The sequence below is a fragment of the Oryctolagus cuniculus genome, chromosome 7 (genome assembly GCF_051225735.1).
Source record: "Oryctolagus cuniculus isolate XC-2025 breed Fujian yellow rabbit chromosome 7, ASM5122573v1, whole genome shotgun sequence".
Taxonomy (NCBI): Eukaryota; Metazoa; Chordata; class Mammalia; order Lagomorpha; family Leporidae; genus Oryctolagus; species Oryctolagus cuniculus.
This window is the reverse complement of record NC_142873.1, coordinates 49,542,269-49,561,065: the sequence shown is the minus strand read 5'-3', so window position 1 is coordinate 49,561,065 and position 18,797 is coordinate 49,542,269. Positions and strand designations below refer to the sequence as shown.

At 45.7% G+C, this 18,797-nt stretch overlaps 2 protein-coding genes and 1 long non-coding RNA gene across 7 annotated transcripts in view; 1 reads left to right on the top strand and 2 right to left on the bottom strand.

Annotated features, from left to right (window-relative positions):
• The window catches only part of RNF115 (ring finger protein 115), an 84,479-nt gene extending 84,197 nt beyond the window's left edge, over positions 1–282 (bottom strand). Inside the window, exon 1 of the mRNA XM_089300062.1 lies at positions 155–282. The gene's annotated coding sequence lies outside the window, so the exon portion shown is untranslated. The remainder of the gene's footprint in view (positions 1–154) is intronic.
• On the top strand, positions 240–18,776 carry POLR3C (RNA polymerase III subunit C). 5 transcript variants are annotated; one of them, XM_002715386.6, is made up of 15 exons: positions 240–380; positions 1,365–1,531; positions 3,021–3,276; positions 3,386–3,571; positions 5,072–5,160; positions 9,014–9,118; positions 9,236–9,328; positions 12,223–12,303; positions 12,547–12,598; positions 13,208–13,268; positions 13,716–13,866; positions 14,575–14,676; positions 14,796–14,845; positions 15,297–15,446; positions 18,364–18,776. In XM_002715386.6, exons 2-15 carry the CDS (start codon positions 1,385–1,387, stop codon positions 18,443–18,445), a joined length of 1,605 nt encoding a protein of 534 aa, XP_002715432.1. In that variant the 5' UTR covers positions 240–380; positions 1,365–1,384; the 3' UTR covers positions 18,446–18,776. The 5 variants fall into 5 exon arrangements, 3 of the variants coding, with proteins under 3 accessions (XP_002715432.1, XP_089156174.1, XP_089156173.1); XM_089300047.1 differs by having other exon boundaries at positions 377–627; XM_089300048.1 differs by lacking the exon at positions 5,072–5,160.
• On the bottom strand, positions 12,004–13,716 carry LOC149125548 (uncharacterized). Its single transcript, XR_016210683.1, has 2 exons — positions 13,559–13,716; positions 12,004–12,658 (listed from the first exon to the last, which is right to left on the bottom strand). It is a non-coding gene; the product is annotated as an uncharacterized LOC149125548 (long non-coding RNA).
• Positions 18,777–18,797: the final 21 nt, after the last annotated feature.

The window sequence follows — 18,797 nt, the reverse complement described above, 5'->3', positions numbered from 1 at the left end:
CGGTCACGTGAGCCCGCCGGGCCCAGCGAGGCGGCGGCGCGGACGGCGAACCCGCGGCCCGCCCCCGGCACGGAAGAGCGCAGGAAGGCGCGTCCGCACCCCGCGGCCCGCCCGCCCGCCGGCTGCTCAGACAGCCCCCGGCCGGTCCTCCGACCTTCCAGCGAGAAGAGAGAGAAAGAGCGTCCCGAAAACCACCGACACTCTGGGGTAGAGCGGCGCACGTTTTTCGCCCTCTCGGCGTCCTGCCCCTGCGGCCATCCTCTTCCGAGAGAGGGCCGTGGGCTCCCCCTCTGCCCTGGCGGCTCGCGGGTGCCGCAGGAAGCCGACGTGGGGACCTCGGCGGCGTTTGGCTTGCAGCCCCTGGCTTGGTTGACCCTGAGGTTAGTGGAAAATGCTGTCTGAACCAGCGGGCTTGGATCTGAACAGAGAGACCAGGACCGGAAGGGGAGCCTGCGTGAAGGGAGTGCAGGAGCGGGAGCCAAGCGTCTTGTAAATCCCGTCCAGGGCTGGCGCAGAGTCAGGGCAAGTGAATGGGTGAACTAGGTCTCGGGTGATCCTGAGGCCGGGGCACAAAGACGTGGCTTCCAAGGAGTTGGGAGAAATAAATGAACAGTGGTAGCAGCAGTGGTAAGAAAGAAATCATAAAGCCAACTGCGTCCGTTTCTGTTTGTGTCGCCTTTGTCAGAATTAAATTCTGCCCTACCCACAATGTAACTTCATCTCCTGTGCTGAACACGCTGTGTAGAAGCTCTCCTTTATCTCCCGATTTCTTTTTCTCAGTTGTCTTTTCCTTTATGGACTGGGAATGGCGCTGCCTGTTCACTCTCAGTGGGCTGTGACAGTGACTTTAATGCTTCCACAATGAAGTGTAGAATCTAGGGTCTGTGACAGACTGCAAGATCATCAATACGCAGTCTTTTCAGAAAAACACGGTGACTCGTAATCCCATAAAGTTGATGTATAGTCTTTCAGTCTTTTTCCTATGCATAGTTTAAAAAAAAAACTAACAAGAATTACTCTACATTTTCCTTTGCAACTGCTTCTGTCATGTAATATGAACATTTTTCTAATATATATTGTTCTAAATAATTTTATATATTGGAAGAATATCCCTTTGTATGGGCATGGCATAATTTATAAGACAGTAGGTTTTTTCCAGTGTATCAGCATTATAAGGAAAATAGTGACATCTTTTAATTATGTCTTTGGAACATAATGTCCAAAATGAAATTGTTATGCAAGACTTGAAGACTTTTGATATGTATTGTCCCAGTGTTTCCCAGAAAAGATACATAAATTTATAATAAGCAATTCTACTCCAAACATGAAAAGGAAACTATATTATATATTTTTGTTTTTGCTAGCTCTGAGACTCCCCAGGACAATGACTCAAGCTGAAATTAAACTCTGTTCTTTGCTACTGCAAGAGCATTTTGGAGAGATTGTAGAAAAAATTGGAGTCCACCTAATCAGAACTGGCAGCCAGCCGCTAAGAGTAATTGTCCATGACACGGGAACATCACCGGATCAGGTATGTTTAGGTGACATTAATTTGCTCTCTTTCACCTGCCTTTGAATGGTGTTCCTCCCTACCCTAGAAAATGAAGGCAGAAAGCCTGCCCTAGGATCAGAACAGTGTTGCTTAAGGGGAAAGAGGATGAAACTTAGGTCCCAGGGTTTTGTTTCTCAAAGTGTTCCTAATTCATCACGGCTTCTTAAACAAATCTTGGAGCTGGTGCTGTGGCACAGTAGGTTAATCCTCTGCCTGTGGCACCAGCATCCCATATGGGTGCTGGTTCTAGCCAGCTGCTCCTCTTCCAATCCAGCTGTCTTCTATGGCCTGGGAAAGCAGTAGAAGGCCCAAGTCCTTGGGCCCCTGCACTCGTGTAGGAGACCTGGAAGAAGTTCCTGGCTCTGGTCCAGCTCCAGCTGTTTGGACCACCTAGCAAATGGAAAACCTCTCTCTCTCTGCCTCTCTGTAACTCTTTCAAATAAAATAAATAAATAAATCTTGAGGCCAGTGCTGTGGCGCAGTAGGTTAATCCTCTGCCTGTGGCACCAGCATCCCATATGGGTTCCAATTTGAGTCCCAGCTGCTCTTCTTCCAGGCCAGCTCTCTGCTATGGCCTGGAAAAGCAGTAGAAGATGGCCCAAGTGCTTGGGCCCCTGCACCTGCACAGGAAACCGGGAAGAAGCTTCTGACTCTTGACTTAGGATCGGCACAGTTCCAGCCATTGTGGCCATTTGGGGAGTGAACCAGCGGAAGGAAGACCTTACTCTCTGTCTCTCCCTCTTAATTGTCTGTAATTCTACATCTCAAATAAATAAAATCTTTTTTAAAAAATAAATAAATCTTTAAAAAAAGAAGCAAATATTTGCTCTTCCCATTCCATATCTGATTTATTTTCAATAAGTCTACTAATCTCAGTACTATCTTTAAGGAATGAAAATGATATAAAGTAAATTATAGTTCAAAAGATAAGGACCAGAGGAAATATGAGTATCAAAGCAAGGATGGCCCCGATTTCTTCTGTTGGCGTGTTGTTATTATTAGCTCCTGGATCAGAAAGAGGAAATAAGCACATGTTCTTTCTTTTCTTTTTTTTTTTTTTTTTTTTACATTTATTTATTTGAAAGATGGAGTTACAGAGAGAGGGAGAGATAGAGAGAAAGGTCTTCCATCCACTGGTTCACTTCCCAAATGGCCTCAATGGTTGGGACTGAGCCTGGACAAAGCCAGGAGCTTCTTCCAGGTCTCCCACTCGGGTGCAGGGGCCCAGGCACTTGGGCCATCTTCCACTGCTTTCCCAGGCCAGAGCAGAGAGCTGGATTGGAAGTAGAGCAGCCAGAACTCGAAACAGCACCCATTTGGGATGCTGGCACTGTAGGTGGCAGCTTTATCCGCTACACCACAGTGCGTCTAGCTGAATCTTGATGCTTAGTAAGCTGTTGAACCAAAAAGTTGGCAGCAATAATGAGCTCTGTCTTCAGATCCTTTCTCTCTTTTGGGCCCTGTCTAGGTGAAGAAAGCCCTTTGCGTCCTCATCCAACATAACCTGGTGATATATCAAGTGCACAAGCGCGGTGTAGTGGAGTATGAAGCCCAGTGCAGCCACATGTTGCGAATGCTTAGGTATCCGCGGTACATCTATACTACCAAAACACTGTACAGTGATACTGGAGAGCTGATTGTTGAAGAGCTGCTGTTGAACGGCAAAATGACCATGTCCGCTGTTGTGAAGAAAGTGGCGGATCGGCTCACAGAGACCATGGAGGGTCAGTACCACATCCACAGCTATTGGCGAAAGCATAGACTGGCTGGCTACAGGAGTGAATCCCAGCTACCCTAAGCCATCTCACCTGTCTCTTTACTCCCATTGTGCAGATGGCAAGACTATGGACTATGCTGAGGTATCAAACACGTTTGTGCGACTGGCAGACACACACTTCGTACAGCGCTGTCCCGTGGTGCCTGCCACTGAGGATTCAGACTCTGGGCCTCCACCGCCTGCCCCCACGCTTGTCATTAATGAGAAAGACATGTACGTGGTTCCTAAACTGAACCTGATAGGTAAGGAATTTTGACCCCTGGAACTGTGGCTTACCCTGATTGTAGATTCTTCTTCGTTGATCGTTGAATGAATCAGTTGAGCATTTGTCAAGTATTTGCTTGATGTGTACCAGACATTATGGCCTATCATAATGAAAAATCCATGGTCCTTGCCCTTATGGGGTCTAAGTCATACAAAAGACATACATTAACCAAAAATCACTTAGATATATGACAAACTGTGGTGAGTACTATGAAGGAAAACTAGGAGGCATTCTAAAAACATATGTTGGAGAACAGGATTTGTCTGGGCACTTAGGGGTCGTGTTTCTTTGAGAAAGTGACATTTGAGCTAAGATTCAAAGCACAAGTTGGAGCTAACCAGTGAAGCAACAGAGGGTAAGCATTTTTGGCAAAGGGACTTTTTGGTAGTGAGAAAAAAAATTGGCATTTGAAGAGGTGAAAGGTAGTCAGTGTGGCTACAGCAAGGCGAACAAAGGACAAGGGGAGAAATGGGAGAAGGGTCGAGAGAAAGTCAAGAGGCTAGGTCAGGCAAGCTTACACAAGGAGTCTTCTCAGAGTTTGTGGAAAATGTATATTATGGAAACACTGTGCATGAATTTCAAAATTGTACACTCAAGTTATCTTTTTTAAAGATGTATTTACTTATTTGAAAGTCAGAGTTACACAGTGAGAGAAGGAGAGGCAGAATGAGAGAGAGAGAGGTCTTCCATCCACAGGTTCACCCCCGAATTGGCCACAACAGCCAGAGCTGCGCCAATCCGAAGCCAGGAGCCAGGAGCTTCCTCCCGGTCTCCCAGTGGGTGCAGGGGCCTAGGCACTGGGGCCGTCTTCTACTGCTTTCTCAGGCCATAGCAGAGAGCTGGATCGGAAATGGAGCAGCCCAGACTCAAACCAGTGCCCATGTGGGATGCCAGCACTGCAGGTGGTGGCTTTACCTGCTATGCTACAGCGCCAGCAGATTTTAATTCCATTTTCTACAAAATTTTTGAAATACTCTGATAGAACATCTACTCTTTATCCTAAGAGCAAAGGAAAACCACTAAAGGATTTTAAGCAGGGGAGCAACATAATCTAATTTAGATCTGTAAAAGCAATAGAAAGGATAGGAGGATGAGACAAAAGTGAATGTAGATAGCCTGGAGGAAAATTAGGTACAGAAGGGGTGAGGGAGGCAGAGGGATCCAGAATGACGTGTGTGTGTCTGACTTGTGCATGTGGGAGGATGGTGGCACCGTTCACTGAAAAAGGAAGCATTGAAAGAGGACCCAGTCTGAGGGAGAAAGATTAGGAATTCCATTTTGAACTTGCTGAACTTCAGATGACTTCATCATTTCTTTGAGTTTCTTATGGTTCTGAAGTCTCCTAAAAACTCATAACCTAACAGCAGCCACGGATGTCTTTGGGATGAAGAGAGAGAGAGAGAGCCATTCTCAGGTCTGGTCATTCCCTGTCATCATATGAGATACAGCCTAACTGTTCAGTGTCTGTGTTTGTCAGGAAAAGGTAAGCGGAGGCGATCATCTGACGAAGATGCAGCTGGGGAGCCCAAGGCCAAGAGACCGAAACAAAGCACAGATAACAAAGAGGTAACGGGGCTGATCAGGCGCAGGCAGAGTATACTCAGATAACGAGCCCCAAGGTTATGAACTTCAGTAAATGGTGCCAGGAATACGTCAACAAAGAGCAACCTCCATTGTGTCTCCCTTCTGAGACTCAACTGTCTTCATTCAATGAACAGAAATGACAGCTTAAAAAGTCTCAAGTTGTTCTCTGTGGCCGGAACATACCGAGCCATGGGCCGCAGTGTGGGGAATGAGTCCAGAATGATGTACCGAGGGGACTCCTGTATTCAAATGCCTTATCAGCATCCCTATAAAGCTGTCTAGTAAGCATCTCAAAACTAATATGGCCAAAAAAGCAATAATTAATCCCCCACCCTCCAAAAAATACCTGCTCCCTTCTAAGCGTCTTAATCTTAGCAATAAAGGGCACCACCCCAGGCCAGCCTCCTAGGACACCACCATTTATTTGCTCAGGAAAAAGCTTTAGAATCCTCTGGTCTCACAGTAAAACCTATCAACCCAGTTTCCAAAATTAACCTCACAGGCAGCCATTTCTTTTCCACTGCTACTTCCTTACTCCAAGACACTGTCGTCTCCTGTCAACACTTCACTGACACTTTCCCTGATGGCCTCTGGCTATCTGCATTTGTACCTGTGTAGCAGCCAAAATTACTTTCTCCGTTGGGTGAAAAAAAACAGCATTGATTAGATTCCTTAATAGCTTGCCATTGCTCCTAAAAGACATGCAAGCTACGGGCGTTAATACTCTAGGACTTTCCATGAGCTGCCAGAGACAGCTCTTTCCACTCTTGTTCTTGCTCTCTGTGTTCCAGCTACAGGTTTTCTTTCTGTCCCTCAAACACCTTCAGAGTTTACCCTTATAATCCTGCTTCACATGCTTTCGCCCACATCTTCATGCAGCTGCTTGTTTTTCATCGTTCGATCTCAGCTGAAATGCTGCTTTCTAAGAGCACAAGCCCCATTACCCACCGCTGCTCTAGTCTCCACATTCTCCTGTTTCATCTCCTTCATAGCTTTTATGTGTAAAGGTAAAATGATTTATTCTTTGAACATGTGTTTAGCTTTGTGTTCCCAATAGAAAATAAGGTCCTTGAGGACAGTATCATGTCACTGACACCTGGAATGCTAGCAGGACCTCAACAAGTATTACTTGGTTGATGGAGAAGTTTGAACTTCATCCTGAAGTCAGGGGGGAGCTATTGATGGATTTTAAGAAGGGGAATGAAGTCACTAGATTTCTATACACATACACATGTATATTTATATAAATTTATATATTTATGTGTGTGTATATATATATATATGAAGGGCAGAGTGACAGGAAGGAAGAGACAGAGAGAGGTGACAGAGAGAGGTAGCTTTCATCTGCTGGTTCAATCCCACAATATCCACAACAGTTAGGGCTGGTTCAGCTGAAGCCAGGAACTCCATCAGAGTCTCCCAAGTTCTTGGGCCATCATCTGTTACCTGCCAGGTGCATTAGCAGGGTAGCCAGGTCCTTAACAGGCATGATGTGGGCATCCCAAGTAGTGGCATAACCCACTGCACCATAACACCCGCCCTGAGATTTATATAGTACAGGTTCTTAACTTTGAGACTCTGTACTAGTGAGCTTTTTGTCACTGTTAAAATACACAGGACAAGCTACTTAGGAAGGAATGAGATTTATCTTGACTCATAGTTCTGGAGGTTCATAGCCATGGTTAGGCTGTTCCCGTTGGTTCAGCCACCAGTAGAGCCTGTGCCCAGGAGCAACAGGGTGAAGCAGGAAGCAGAAAGGGCAGCTGGGCCCAACTCACAGCTTTTCTAACCAGCCCTTTATGAGAACTCCTGTCCACGAGCACACCCCTAGTGACTTAAAGACCTCCCACTAGACCCACCACCTGAATGATAATTACATTAAATTTCCACACTCTTAGTTGCATTAACCTGTGGCTTTGGATTTTGGATATTAAAGACCTCATGAGTTCGGGAGCCATGTCCTGTTCAAACCAGAGCAGACTGAGTAGGTCTCAGAGAGTCCTCTTGTACTTGTGTTTACGTGCATTCTTCAGCAGCAGAGCTCCCCATAACTTTCAGCAAATTCTTCAAGGTGACTGCGACCCAAAAATATAAAAAGCATCACTCTGAGAAATGGAGAGAATGACGGGAAAGCAACAAGATTAGAAGCAGAAAATCTGGTTACTCTTTGCTGCTACATTTTAAAAAAGTGAAAACCAGTTAGGAGTCTGTTGTAGAAATCCATTTACGGCATAATTAGAGCCTGAAATAAGGTGATTACAGGATAAAGAAAACTAAACACCTGATAAATGTAAAACGCAGAGAACTTGGTAATGGAATGATAGGTGTAGGAGAGCAAGGGGTTAGGGATGTCACCCACGTTTAATGCTTAAGACATTGTGTAGTTAATAATAGTGTAGTTCATCAGAAAACTTAGAAAACAGAACAGTTTAGGGAAACAGGTAAAAGTGTCAAATACAGTTGAAATCTCTGTAATTGGAGATTAATTGGATTAAGTAAGAGATCTGAAAATGTAGCCATAGTTGAGGTCTGGAGCACGGATAAAATCATATGAGGGGAGCATCTAGAGTGAAAAGAATGGAGGGCTATGGACAGAGCTCGGAGAGACACTACTGCTTCTACATGGGATCTGGAAGAGTAGTCTGTGGAGACTGAGAAAGTGTAGCAAGGAAGGTTAGAAGTAGCCCTATGAAAAAATTGTCACAAAACCTAAGGGGCACATAAAGAGCTAAGAGGAAATAAGTGTTCAACTCTGTCTTGTGTTTCAAACAGGATCAGAACGAAAAAAATGTTTTTTGAATTTAGCAACAAGGCTTTCCATAAGGACAGTGCTGGAATCTGCCTGGAATGTCAGTGACAGTTGACGTTCAGTACAGTGGTAGGAACGCCCAGGTGAGCACTTGCAGATGGGATACAGATAGGATGGTCACCTTCCTATTTGTCTCTGACAGAAAGGAAGAGGAGGGAAGGCCTGAGGTTGAAGAATTATACAACAGAAGAAACTCGCACAAGGCAAAAGCTAATCAGAAGAAAGCAGTAAAGAAAGAGAAAGTAAACATTTAGACGGCAGGAGGGAAAGCTGAGCCAGGTCCCTGAGAATGAGTGAGATCTAGAGTACCAGGATGGGGGCTTTAACTGTAGGCCAAAGGAGAGACACTTTCCACTGTGGTAAAAGTGAGTGAAAACACAAATTACAAAAGAAAGAAACGTGATGTGGTAATGTGTGCACAAAGTTGAGTAAGTTCTGACCTAATGATTTCTGTTTTCTCTCAAGTCAGAGGCAAGGTTATATGAGGGACTGGGGGGACGGGGCACCAGGAGGGCGTTGGTTAATTGGAGAAGAGTTGAAATAGGGAGAGAAAAGATCAAAAGTCTCGGCACTGTGGCATAGTGAGTAAAGTTACCACCTGCAATGCAGGTATCACATATGCTCCACTTCCAGTCCAGCTCCCTGCTAATGGCCTGGGGAAAGCAGAGGAAGATGGCCAAGTGTTTGGTCCCTTGCACCTGAAAGAAGCTCCAGGCTCCTGGCTTCAGCTTGGCTTAGCCCTAGGCCATTGGCCACCATCTGGGGAGTAAATCAGTGGATAGTAGATCTCTCTCTCTCTCTCTCTCTCTCTCTCTCTGGAACTCTTTCAAATAAATAAATCTTTAAAAGAAAAAATTGAAGATGAGCTTGGAGAACCGTTTGAAGTTGAGATTTGTCAAGGCACATGATTGATTTTCTCCAGTCAGTTCAGTTGCTGCTGTGTGGGAAAAAAAATGGTCAACAGTTACAATCTAAGATCCTCACCAGAAAACTCTTAAATGTCTCTTATCTTGGTCTGCTTCTCAGCCCATTCCAGATGATGGGATTTACTGGCAGGCCAACCTTGACAGATTCCACCAGCACTTTCGTGACCAGGCCATTGTGAGTGCAGTTGCCAACAGGATGGACCAGGTAATATATCTGTGAGTGGTCACCAGGGACGTTCGCTTGTTTGCCAGATGTGCCCATTGGCACACAGAGCCAGGGTGGCACCGTGAAGCTGAACTTCCCTGTGCCTCTCCCTCCCAGACAAGCAGCGAGATCGTGCGGACCATGCTGCGGATGAGTGAGATTACCACTCCCTCCAGCGCGCCCTTCACCCAGCCACTGTCTTCCAACGAGGTGGGTTTGTGTTCTCATGCTTTCTTTCTTTCATACTATTAGGTCTTAAAGCAGTTATACACAGGGCCTGGGGTTAGTTGGAAACCTGAACCTTGAAAGAAAAGGGTTATTGTTTAATACGGGTAAGAATTCTCTTCAAGTGGTGAGCACTGAAATGGGTGGGCCCTTGTTACACAGCTTTTAAAAAATTAAATCATTCGGATGGCTGACTCCTGGTTCTGGCTTCAGATTGGCCCAGCTCTGGCTGTTGGCAGCCATCTGGGGAGTGAACCAGCAGATGGAATACTTCTCTCTCGCTGCCTCTGCCTCTCTGTAACTCTGCCTTTCAAATAAATAAATCTTTTTAGAGTTACACACAGAGAGAGGGAGAGGCAGAGAGGAGCTGCGCCGATCCAAAGCCAGGAGCCAGGAGCTTCTCCCAGGTCTCCCATGCAGGTACAGGGGCCCAAGGACTTGGGCCATCTTCTCCTGCTTTCCCAGGCCATAACAGAGAGCTGGATTGGAAGTGGAGCAGCCAGGACACAAATTGACACTCATATGGGATGCTGGCACTGCAAGCAGTGGCTCTACTCGCTACACCATAGTGTCAGCCCCAGTAAATAAATCTTTAAAAAAAAAAAAATAATTAAACCATTTGGGGCCAGCACTGTGGTGTAGTAGGTTAAGCATTTGCCTGCAGCTGCAGCATCACATATGGGCACCAGTTTGAGTCCTGGCTGCTCCACCTCCAGTCTAGCTCTCTGCTAGGGCCTGGGAAGGCAGAAGATGCCCAAGTCCTTGGGCCCTTGCACCCACGTAGGAGACTGGAAGAAGCTTCTGGCTCTTGGATCTGTACAGCTCCAACTGTTGTGGCCATTTGGGGAATGAACAAGCAGATGGAAGATCTCTCCCTGTGTCTCCCTAACTTTGCCTCTCAAATAAATAAATATTTTTTAAAAAAATTTAAACCATTCTCTGTCAAAGTACCTATTCACTAAGTACAAAAGTACAAGCTGGGGGAGCGGCAGGGAAAAGGGCCTCTTTTTTTTTTTTTTTTTTTTTTTTTAATTTGTTTATTTGAAGGGCAAAAAACAGAGGGAGAGAGATCTTCCATCCACTGGTTCATCCTACTAATGCCTATAACAGCTGAGACTAGGCCAGGCTGAAGCCAAGAGCTTAGAACTGTATCTGGGTCCCATGTACTTCAGCTGTCTACCTCCTGCACCTCCTAGGATGTGTAGTAGCAGGAAGCTGGACTGGGACACAGATCTGGGACTCCTACCCAGGCATTCCAATATGTGAGCATTCCAAATAGCATCTTTTTTTTAATAATTTTTTTTAATTCTTATTTATTTTAGACAGAGAGAAAGGTCTTCCATCCACTGGTTCACTCCACAAATGGCCACAATGGCCAGAACTGGGATGATCCAAAGCCAGGAGCCAAGAGTTTCTTCTGGGTCTCCCACATGTGTGCAAGGGCCCAAGCACTTGGTCCATCTTCTGCTGCTTTTCCAGCCCATGGCAGTGAGCTGGATCAGAAGAGGAGCAGCCGGGACATGAACCAGTGCCCATATGGGATGCCAGCACTGCAGGCAAAGGCTTAGCCTACTATGCCACAGTGCCTAGCCCTTCAAATGGCATCTTAACAGCTGCACCAAGCATCAGCACCCTAATAGTTTTAAGAAGCTATTAAAACTATTTAGACTCTGAGAGCCTTGCCATTCAGAACATTATATGACCCCTTCTGTTTGTTTTTCTCAGTATACTAATGTTGTAGGTTTTAAGCTTGTTTTATATTATGTCTTTAAATATTAGTATTTAATATATCAAGTATCCTTCATTTACATTTCTATTGCTTTCATATTTATATTTAAATATTGTTACTATGTTTATATTATCGTTAAAGCTTTCAGTGCATATAACAAAAAATTCAAATATAAGGTTTTTTTTCTGATGACAACAGCAATTATATTACTCATATTCAAACAGCATAGAAATGTGTAATTTTGGGGGCTGGCATTGTGATGCAGCAGGTTAAGCCACTGCCTACAGTACCAGCATCTGATATGAGTTTGAGTCCTGGCTGCTCCACTTCCAATGCAGCTCCCTGCTAATGTGCTAGGGAAAAGCAGTGGAAGATGGTCCAAGTACTTGGGCCCCTGCCATTCATATGGGAGACCCAGATGGAGTTCCAGGCTCCTGACTAGTCATTGTACTGCTCCAGCCCTAGTCATTGTACCCATTTGGGGAGTGAACCAGTGGTTAGGAAATCTCTATCTCCATCTCTTTGTGTAACTCTGCCTTTATAAAATGTTTTAAGAAAGTACAATAGAAAAGTTACAGTTCCCCAAGCTTTCAAGAGTGGTCGAATGCTGTGTATCTCATTGTTGTATTTAATTGCCAACATTCATCAAGCTGAACCTTTAAGATCTGTGCTACTTATTGTCTATAACACATCTCAATTTAATGTCTGTAATCTACATAATCCAAGGTCTATAGAGATCCGTGTTGATAGTTTATAGTGTGTATCTCCATTTAGACTTTTTTTATAGACGTAGTCTAGCTTTATGTGTATATATTTCTTAAAAAAGGAGACTATACATATTGTTGTACAATTTTTCATCTGACAGTATATGTAAAACTTGTTTTATGTCAGTATTTGTAGATCTGTCTCATGCATGTTTTCATCCTCATTCTTTGTGATGGCCGTATCATTTTCCACAGAGGGCTGAGATGGCCTTTATTGCTGTCAGTTCTTAGTACCAGACATTTGGATTGTTTCTCAGTTTTTGCTGTTACAAACAATGCTGCTGTGATTGTTTCCAGACATTTTTATATTTGTGACATCTAAAATTAAGACATCTCTGTTTCAATAATTCTAAGTTTCCAACCCACTTCCTCTTCTTCCCACATAGATCTTCAGATCCCTACCTGTTGGCTATAACATCTCTAAGCAAGTTCTTGATCAGTATCTCACTCTGCTGGCAGACGATCCAGTAAGTTTATTTTTGCTCCTCCCCCCACCTTTATTCTGCTCTATTTACAATTTATTTCTGCCACTGATACTGTGTATCATTCTCCTGTAGCCCCATTTTCTACCTAGGCAGCTCAGTGTCTCCACCATCATCTGATAGAAGGGCTATCTGCTGTAGACCCTTGGCTAGATTTGCTCCATTGGGAACAGAATCGCTAGACTTTCCATTCACTTAACACTCTCTTGTCTCTTTTTTTTTTAATAGCTAGAATTTGTTGGGAAGTCTGGCGACAGTGGTGGAGGAATGTATGTCATCAGTATCCTTACCAGCTATTTCCTTCGAGTCAGGCAGCCTGAACCATGAAGCAAAATGACAGCTTAGGAGAAAAGGATATGATAATGTTTAGTATACTGAATTGAAGTAATTTTCTATGAATTTTCAATGAACCACATTGATGATAAAGTAAAAAATACTTCTAAAAAATTTAGTTTATTTGAAAGAGAGACAGATATCTCCCATGTGCTGTTTCACTCCCCAGACACAACAACTGGGGCTCACTCAGGCTGAGGCCAGGAGCCCAGAACTGAATCCAGATCTTGTACGTGATGGCAGGGACTCAACCACACGAGCCACCACTGCTGACTCCCAAGAACCACATCAGCAGGAAGCTAGAATCAGGAACAGAGCCGGGATTCGAACTCAGGCACTGCAACGTGGGCCACGGCTTCCCTACTGCTGCAGCAAATGCCTACCCCTGAAACGGACTTATCAGCAACCAAATTGCAATCACACCAGCCCCTTACTTAAACACAATCATCGGGTAATATTTTATAACGCTTATAGGCTAATAATATTTAAATTGTAACTTCAAGTTAGTGATGACCAGGCCAAACATTAGTGAGTGACCTTAATCCTCTACATAAAGACCTCCACAAGGCATTAGCATCCCTAGCCACAGCCACTTTGGAGTCCGTCGTACAGGAGAGGTAAGGGGTCACTCTGATTGGGATTGGGATGAGACCCTCCTTATCTATACCCCACTCAAACAAGCAATTTGGCCACAATTAAACAGCTAATATATGCACACCTTGGTACACTTTGCTCCATTTTCCCACTGGACTGTTATGGATCCTTTCTTGTTTTACCATGTGCCTTAGCAGATCTGTTTAGTTCCCAGTGATGCAGATTAACTAGCCTCCCTAAGCCTGTGGCACATGCAAGAACTGTGGCACTCACACAAAACAGTTGGTGACTACCTTACTGTGATTAACAGTACCATCGCTGTGGAGTGATGTGGAGCTGTGAAAGGAATCCGTGATCACTGTTCCTCTCTGGTCTGCCGCACACATGGAAGAGAACAATCACCATCTGTGGTTAGGAGCTGAAGCTAATATGTGTTAGCATGCACAGTTGCTTTCTTCATTCCTTTCCAGGTTTGGATCTCGCTGTGCCAGAATATTCCGTCTAGTTTTGCAAAAGAAACACTTGGAGCAGAAGCAGGTAGAAGACTTTGCAATGATTCCTGCAAAGGAGGCAAAAGATATGCTTTATAAGATGCTGTCAGAAAATTTCATTTCACTCCAGGTAACCAATGGTGTAATCACTGCCAACCTGCAAAGCTGGCCTAGGGTGAGAAAAACTCCGAAACAAAAAATATCCTGAACCCTGAAACAAGCTCTGTACCCAACTTAGAGACAGAAGAAGTGATTCACAAGACGTAGAAAGCACGTGAAGGATAATGTGGAGCTTTAGCTGGCCTGATAGGAAAGAGTTACAGCCACGAAATCACCGGAAAGCCACCCTGCCCTCTCCTCATGACTTAAATGGATAATGGATTAGATCTGTTCACAGCATTTGGGGGTGCACACAGAGCCATGCAGGAGAGTCTGTGAAGAAGCAGAAAGAACAGCTTTTGGAGTCAGATCACAGCTTAGCCTCTGCCCCAGTTACACTGAGCAAGTTACCTACCGTCATGTTTCCCATCTCTAACATGCTGATGGGCGAGGGTAGTAGGATAATGTCACCTGCTAGAAGGATCAGCTGCAACCTCCCCGGCACATGGCGCTGCTCAGTAAATGTCAGTTACCTTCCCTCGCTTTGCCACTTAGAATGCTGGAGGTGAAATGGACAGCACGCAACTAGCCACGCACCAGGAACACAGGTGCTGAGTGGCAGGGGACTGCCGAGCGTGCGAGGGAAAGGCGGGCTGGGCGGCTCTGGGCAGCAGTGCTTCTGCAGTGCCAGCTGTGAAGCGTGCTGTGGTTCCTCTCATTTTTCCCTCTCGATAAACAGGAAATCCCCAAAACGCCAGACCACGCCCCCTCCAGGACCTTCTACTTATACACTGTGAACGTGCTCTCAGCTGCCCGAATGTTACTGCACAGGTGCTACAAGGTAACCCCACTGCACCAGCTCCCCGTCCCCTCCCCCAGACATGGCTCACCCATAGGCCCCTGATCCCAGCTTACCTGTGCTACTTAACAGAGTTGTGTGCTTTTCTTCTCTTTCCTCAGAGCATAGCCAATTTGATAGAAAGGAGGCAGTTTGAAACCAAAGAGAACAAGTGAGTAGCATTTTCAGTTGAGTCATTCACATTGTTCAAGCAAAGGCCTGAGGGGAAGTTTCCAGTAGAAATGGAAGCCAACAGAGACAATAACAGTCTACAGCAATAGAGACAATAGCCAGTCTATAGCAATAGAGACAGTAACCAGTCTGTAGCGTTGAATTGTTGGCTAATGTGGGCATGCATCATGCATTAACCTACACTTTCCCGATAGACCTCCGATGACATAATTTCGCAAGTTAAGTTTATGAGAAACATACAACAGCACCAAACTGAGGGGAAGTGAGGGACAGTAAGCGTTTCAGGAGTCAAGTTACATACCCAGTGCAATGTGTAGAAGAGCAGCCTTGACCAGGAATGTGGTAAAGGGGGAAGCGGGAGCTGTTCCTCAGAGACGAGGGGTAAGAGAATCCCCGGTGTTGGGAACTCGCCTCAGAGTTGTGTCTAACAGGCGTCTACTAGAGAAGTCCCAGAGGGTGGAAGCCATCATCGCGTCTATGCAGGCTACCGGCGCCGAGGCGGCACAGCTGCAGGAGATCGAGGAGATGATCACAGCTCCTGAGCGGCAGCAGCTGGAGACCCTGAAACGTAACGTCAACAAGTGAGTCTGGAAAACTGCAGGCCCTGTGTACTTCCAACAGCTTCCGGATAGGTCCATCTGGATACCCTTCTCCAGGTTAACGCGGGCAGACCTAAACGCACACTCTTCCCCAGCCCAGTTAACAATTTAAGCCACCTGTTTTCCTAAACCAGCAGTTCTGAGCACATGCTCAGCTTTGTGCCTATTATCACACCTGTTCACCAAGCAGTATTGATTGTGCTTCAGTAATGTGCCTCAACTCTGGTCTCCATCGTGGTACCCAGGCAGGCCTTCCTTACCTCTTTCCCAGACCTGCACAGTGGCCTTCCTCTCCAAACCATTTCTTCCTTTCTCTCTCTCTCTCTCTCTTTTTTTTTTAAGATTTACTTTATTTCATTTGAAAGGCAGAATAACAGAAAAGAGGAGGAGAGACAGAGAGAGGGGTCTTCCATTTGCTGGTTCACTGTCCAAATTGTCCACAACAGCCAGGGCTGGGCCAGTCTGAAGCCAGGAGCCTAGAACTCCAACTGGGTCTCCCTATGGGTGACAGGAACCCAAGCAATCAGGCCATCTTCCACTGCTTTCCCAGGCAAGTTAGCAGAGAACTGGATTAGAAGAGGAATAGCCAGGAGTAGAACCAGGCTCATATGGGATACACAGGCAGCCATTAACCCGCTGGGCCACAATGCTGGCCCTTCCATAACTATTGTTTTATACTGCTTTAGTATTTCCTTATTTCATTTTTGGGCTGTTCAATTCTAGTGTTTACAAAAAACAACTGATTTTTGTGTCTTGTATCCTGAAACTTGACTAAATTCATTTATTCTAATCAGTTTTTGTGGATTCTTCAAGGTTTTTATATATAAGGGGTCTTCAGAAAGTTCATGGAAATGTGAATTATGCAAAAAACTGCACATAGATTTCAAAATTTCTTGACACCAAAATCAACTTATCTTTTCCATGAGGTTTTTGAAGTCCCTCATATAGGATTATGTCATCTAGGAATAAAGAATAGTTTTACTTCTTTCTTTTCATTTTGGATGTTTCTTGTTTTTCTTGCCTGATTGCCCTACCCAGAACCTCCAGAAAAAGGTTTCATTTCTTTTTTTTTTTTTTTTTTTTTTTTTTTTACAGGCAGAGTGGACAGTGAGTGAGAGAGACAGAGAGAAAGGTCTTCCTTTGCCGTTGGTTCACCCTCCAATGGCCGCCGCGGCCGGCGCGCTGCGGCCGGTGCACCGCGCTGATCCGATGGCAGGAGCCAGGAGCCAGGTGCTTTTCCTGGTCTCCCATGGGGTGCAGGGCCCAAGCACCTGGGCCATCCTCCACTGCACTCCCTGGCCACAGCAGAGAGCTGGCCTGGAAGAGGGGCAACCGGGACAGAATCCGGCGCCCCAACCGGGACTAGAACCCGGTGTGCCGGCGCCGCTAGGCGGAGGATTAGCCTAGTGAGCTGCGGCACCGGCCAGGTTTCATTTCTATTTATAGACATGGAAGAACAGACCTCCTAGTCTGATTCTGGATCTTGGGGAGAGCTTTCAGTCTTTCATCCTTATGTCGTTGTCTGTGAGTTTGTCCTGGGTGACTTTTACCAGCTTAAGGAAGTTCCTTTCTCTTCTTAATCACCATTCTTTATGCTTCAGCCACTCTCAGCTTCTCCATATATGAAAACACACTAAGTCCCTTTATACTTGTGCCTTTACATGTGCTATTTCTCCTGGTTGCAAGTTAGACTGCTGCTTCCCATAGGACAGGGCTCCATCTTATGCATCCTCAGCTGTCTCCACAGGGTGCACACACAGGAGACGCTCAGTAAATGGGAGAATGATCTGTTGGTTCTCCTGCTTGCTGCCCACTACTTTGAGAGGTAACCACGCAGCTGCCCTGGCCACAGCTACCATCTCCAATCTAAATATGCTAACGAGGGGCAGGCGTTTGGCACAGTGTTAAGACACCTGTGTCCAATATTGGAGTGCCTGAGTTTGAGTCTTCACTCCATTCCTCAGTCTAGCTTCCTACTAATGTACACCCTGGGACCCAACAAGTACTTGGGTCCCTGCCACCCACAAGGGACACCTGGATTGAGTTCCGGGCTCCTGGCTTCAGCCTGGTCTAGCCCTGCTGTTTTGGGAATTTGGAGAGTTGAACCAATGGATGGGAGATCTCTGTCTGTTTCAAGTAAATAAGAAAAATTGGGGGCTAGCATTGTGGTGTAGCAGGTTAAGCTACTGCCTGATGCCAGCATCCCATGTGGGTGCCAGTTCAACTCCTGGCTGCTCTACTTCTGATGCACTTCCCTGCTAACGTGCCTAGGAAAGCAGTGGAGAATGGCCGAAGTGCTTGGGCCCCTGCACCCACTTCTGACTCCTGGCTTCAGAATGGCCCAGCTCTGGCTGTTGTGGCCATTTGGGGAGTGAATCAGCAGATGGAGGATCTCTCCCTGTCTCTCCTCCTCTCTAACTCTGCCTTTTAAATAAAATAAATAAATCTTTTCAAAAAAGAGACAGAAAACTCTATAACAAATAATAAGATAATGGCTGGCACCACCGCTCACTTGGCTAATCCTCCACCTGTGGTGCCCACACCCTGGGTTCTAGTCCCGGTTGGGGCGCCGGATTCTGTCCCGGTTGCTCCTCTTCCAGGCCAGCTCTCTGCTGTGGCCAGGGAGTGCAGTGGAGGATGGCCCAAGTGCTTGGGCCCTGCACCCCATGGGAGACCAGGAGAAGCACCTGGCTCCTGGCCTTGGATCGGCGCAGCACACCAGCCATAGTGGCTATTTGGGGAGTGAACCAACGGCAAAAGGAAGACCTTTCTCTCTGTCTCTCTCTCTCTCTAACTCTGCCTGTCAAAAAAAAATAATAAGATAAAATAACTATAAAAAGTTTTAAACATATGCTAATGAAAATTCAGTCTGGGCAAATGCTTTCACTTTTTTACTCAGATTGGATGCCAGTGAGATCCAGGTGGATGAAACCATCTTCCTGCTGGAGTCATACATCGAGAGCACCATGAAGAGACCATGACCCAGAAGAAGCCACTCCTTAAAAATTCTGGAGGGAAAGAAGGAAGAACAAAGGAGGTGCCTGGATGCATTCTTTGCCGCAGGCCAAGCTGCAGATTCTTGTACTAAGACACCCTCTCTACACCTGTCACCCAGGAGACACCTGCAAGAATTTGACCTGTTTGTTAAAGTCGGCTGATTCTGTATTCTCCTGTCAATTCTCGGCACTGGAAAGAACCTTAAATCAACCGAAGTCATCATCTATCAGATGCCGTCAAGATGTCTGCCAAGCCTATTTGAGTGTATCTGGCAGTAGGGAACATCTTCCTAAACAATTGGTTCCATTTCCAAAAGTCAGTGGCTGTTCTTTGTTC

What these genes read in the sequence shown, in the direction of transcription:
- POLR3C (XM_089300047.1), top strand. Translation starts at nt 606, where the DNA reads ATGAACAGTGGTAGCAGCAGTG. An exon ending in GAACAGTGGTAGCAGCAGTG is followed by an intron (nt 628 to 1,364) that starts GTAAGAAAGAAA and finishes TGTTTTTGCTAG; the next exon opens with CTCTGAGACTCCCCAGGACA. An exon ending in TCCTAAACTGAACCTGATAG is followed by an intron (nt 3,572 to 5,071) that starts GTAAGGAATTTT and finishes TGTGTTTGTCAG; the next exon opens with GAAAAGGTAAGCGGAGGCGA.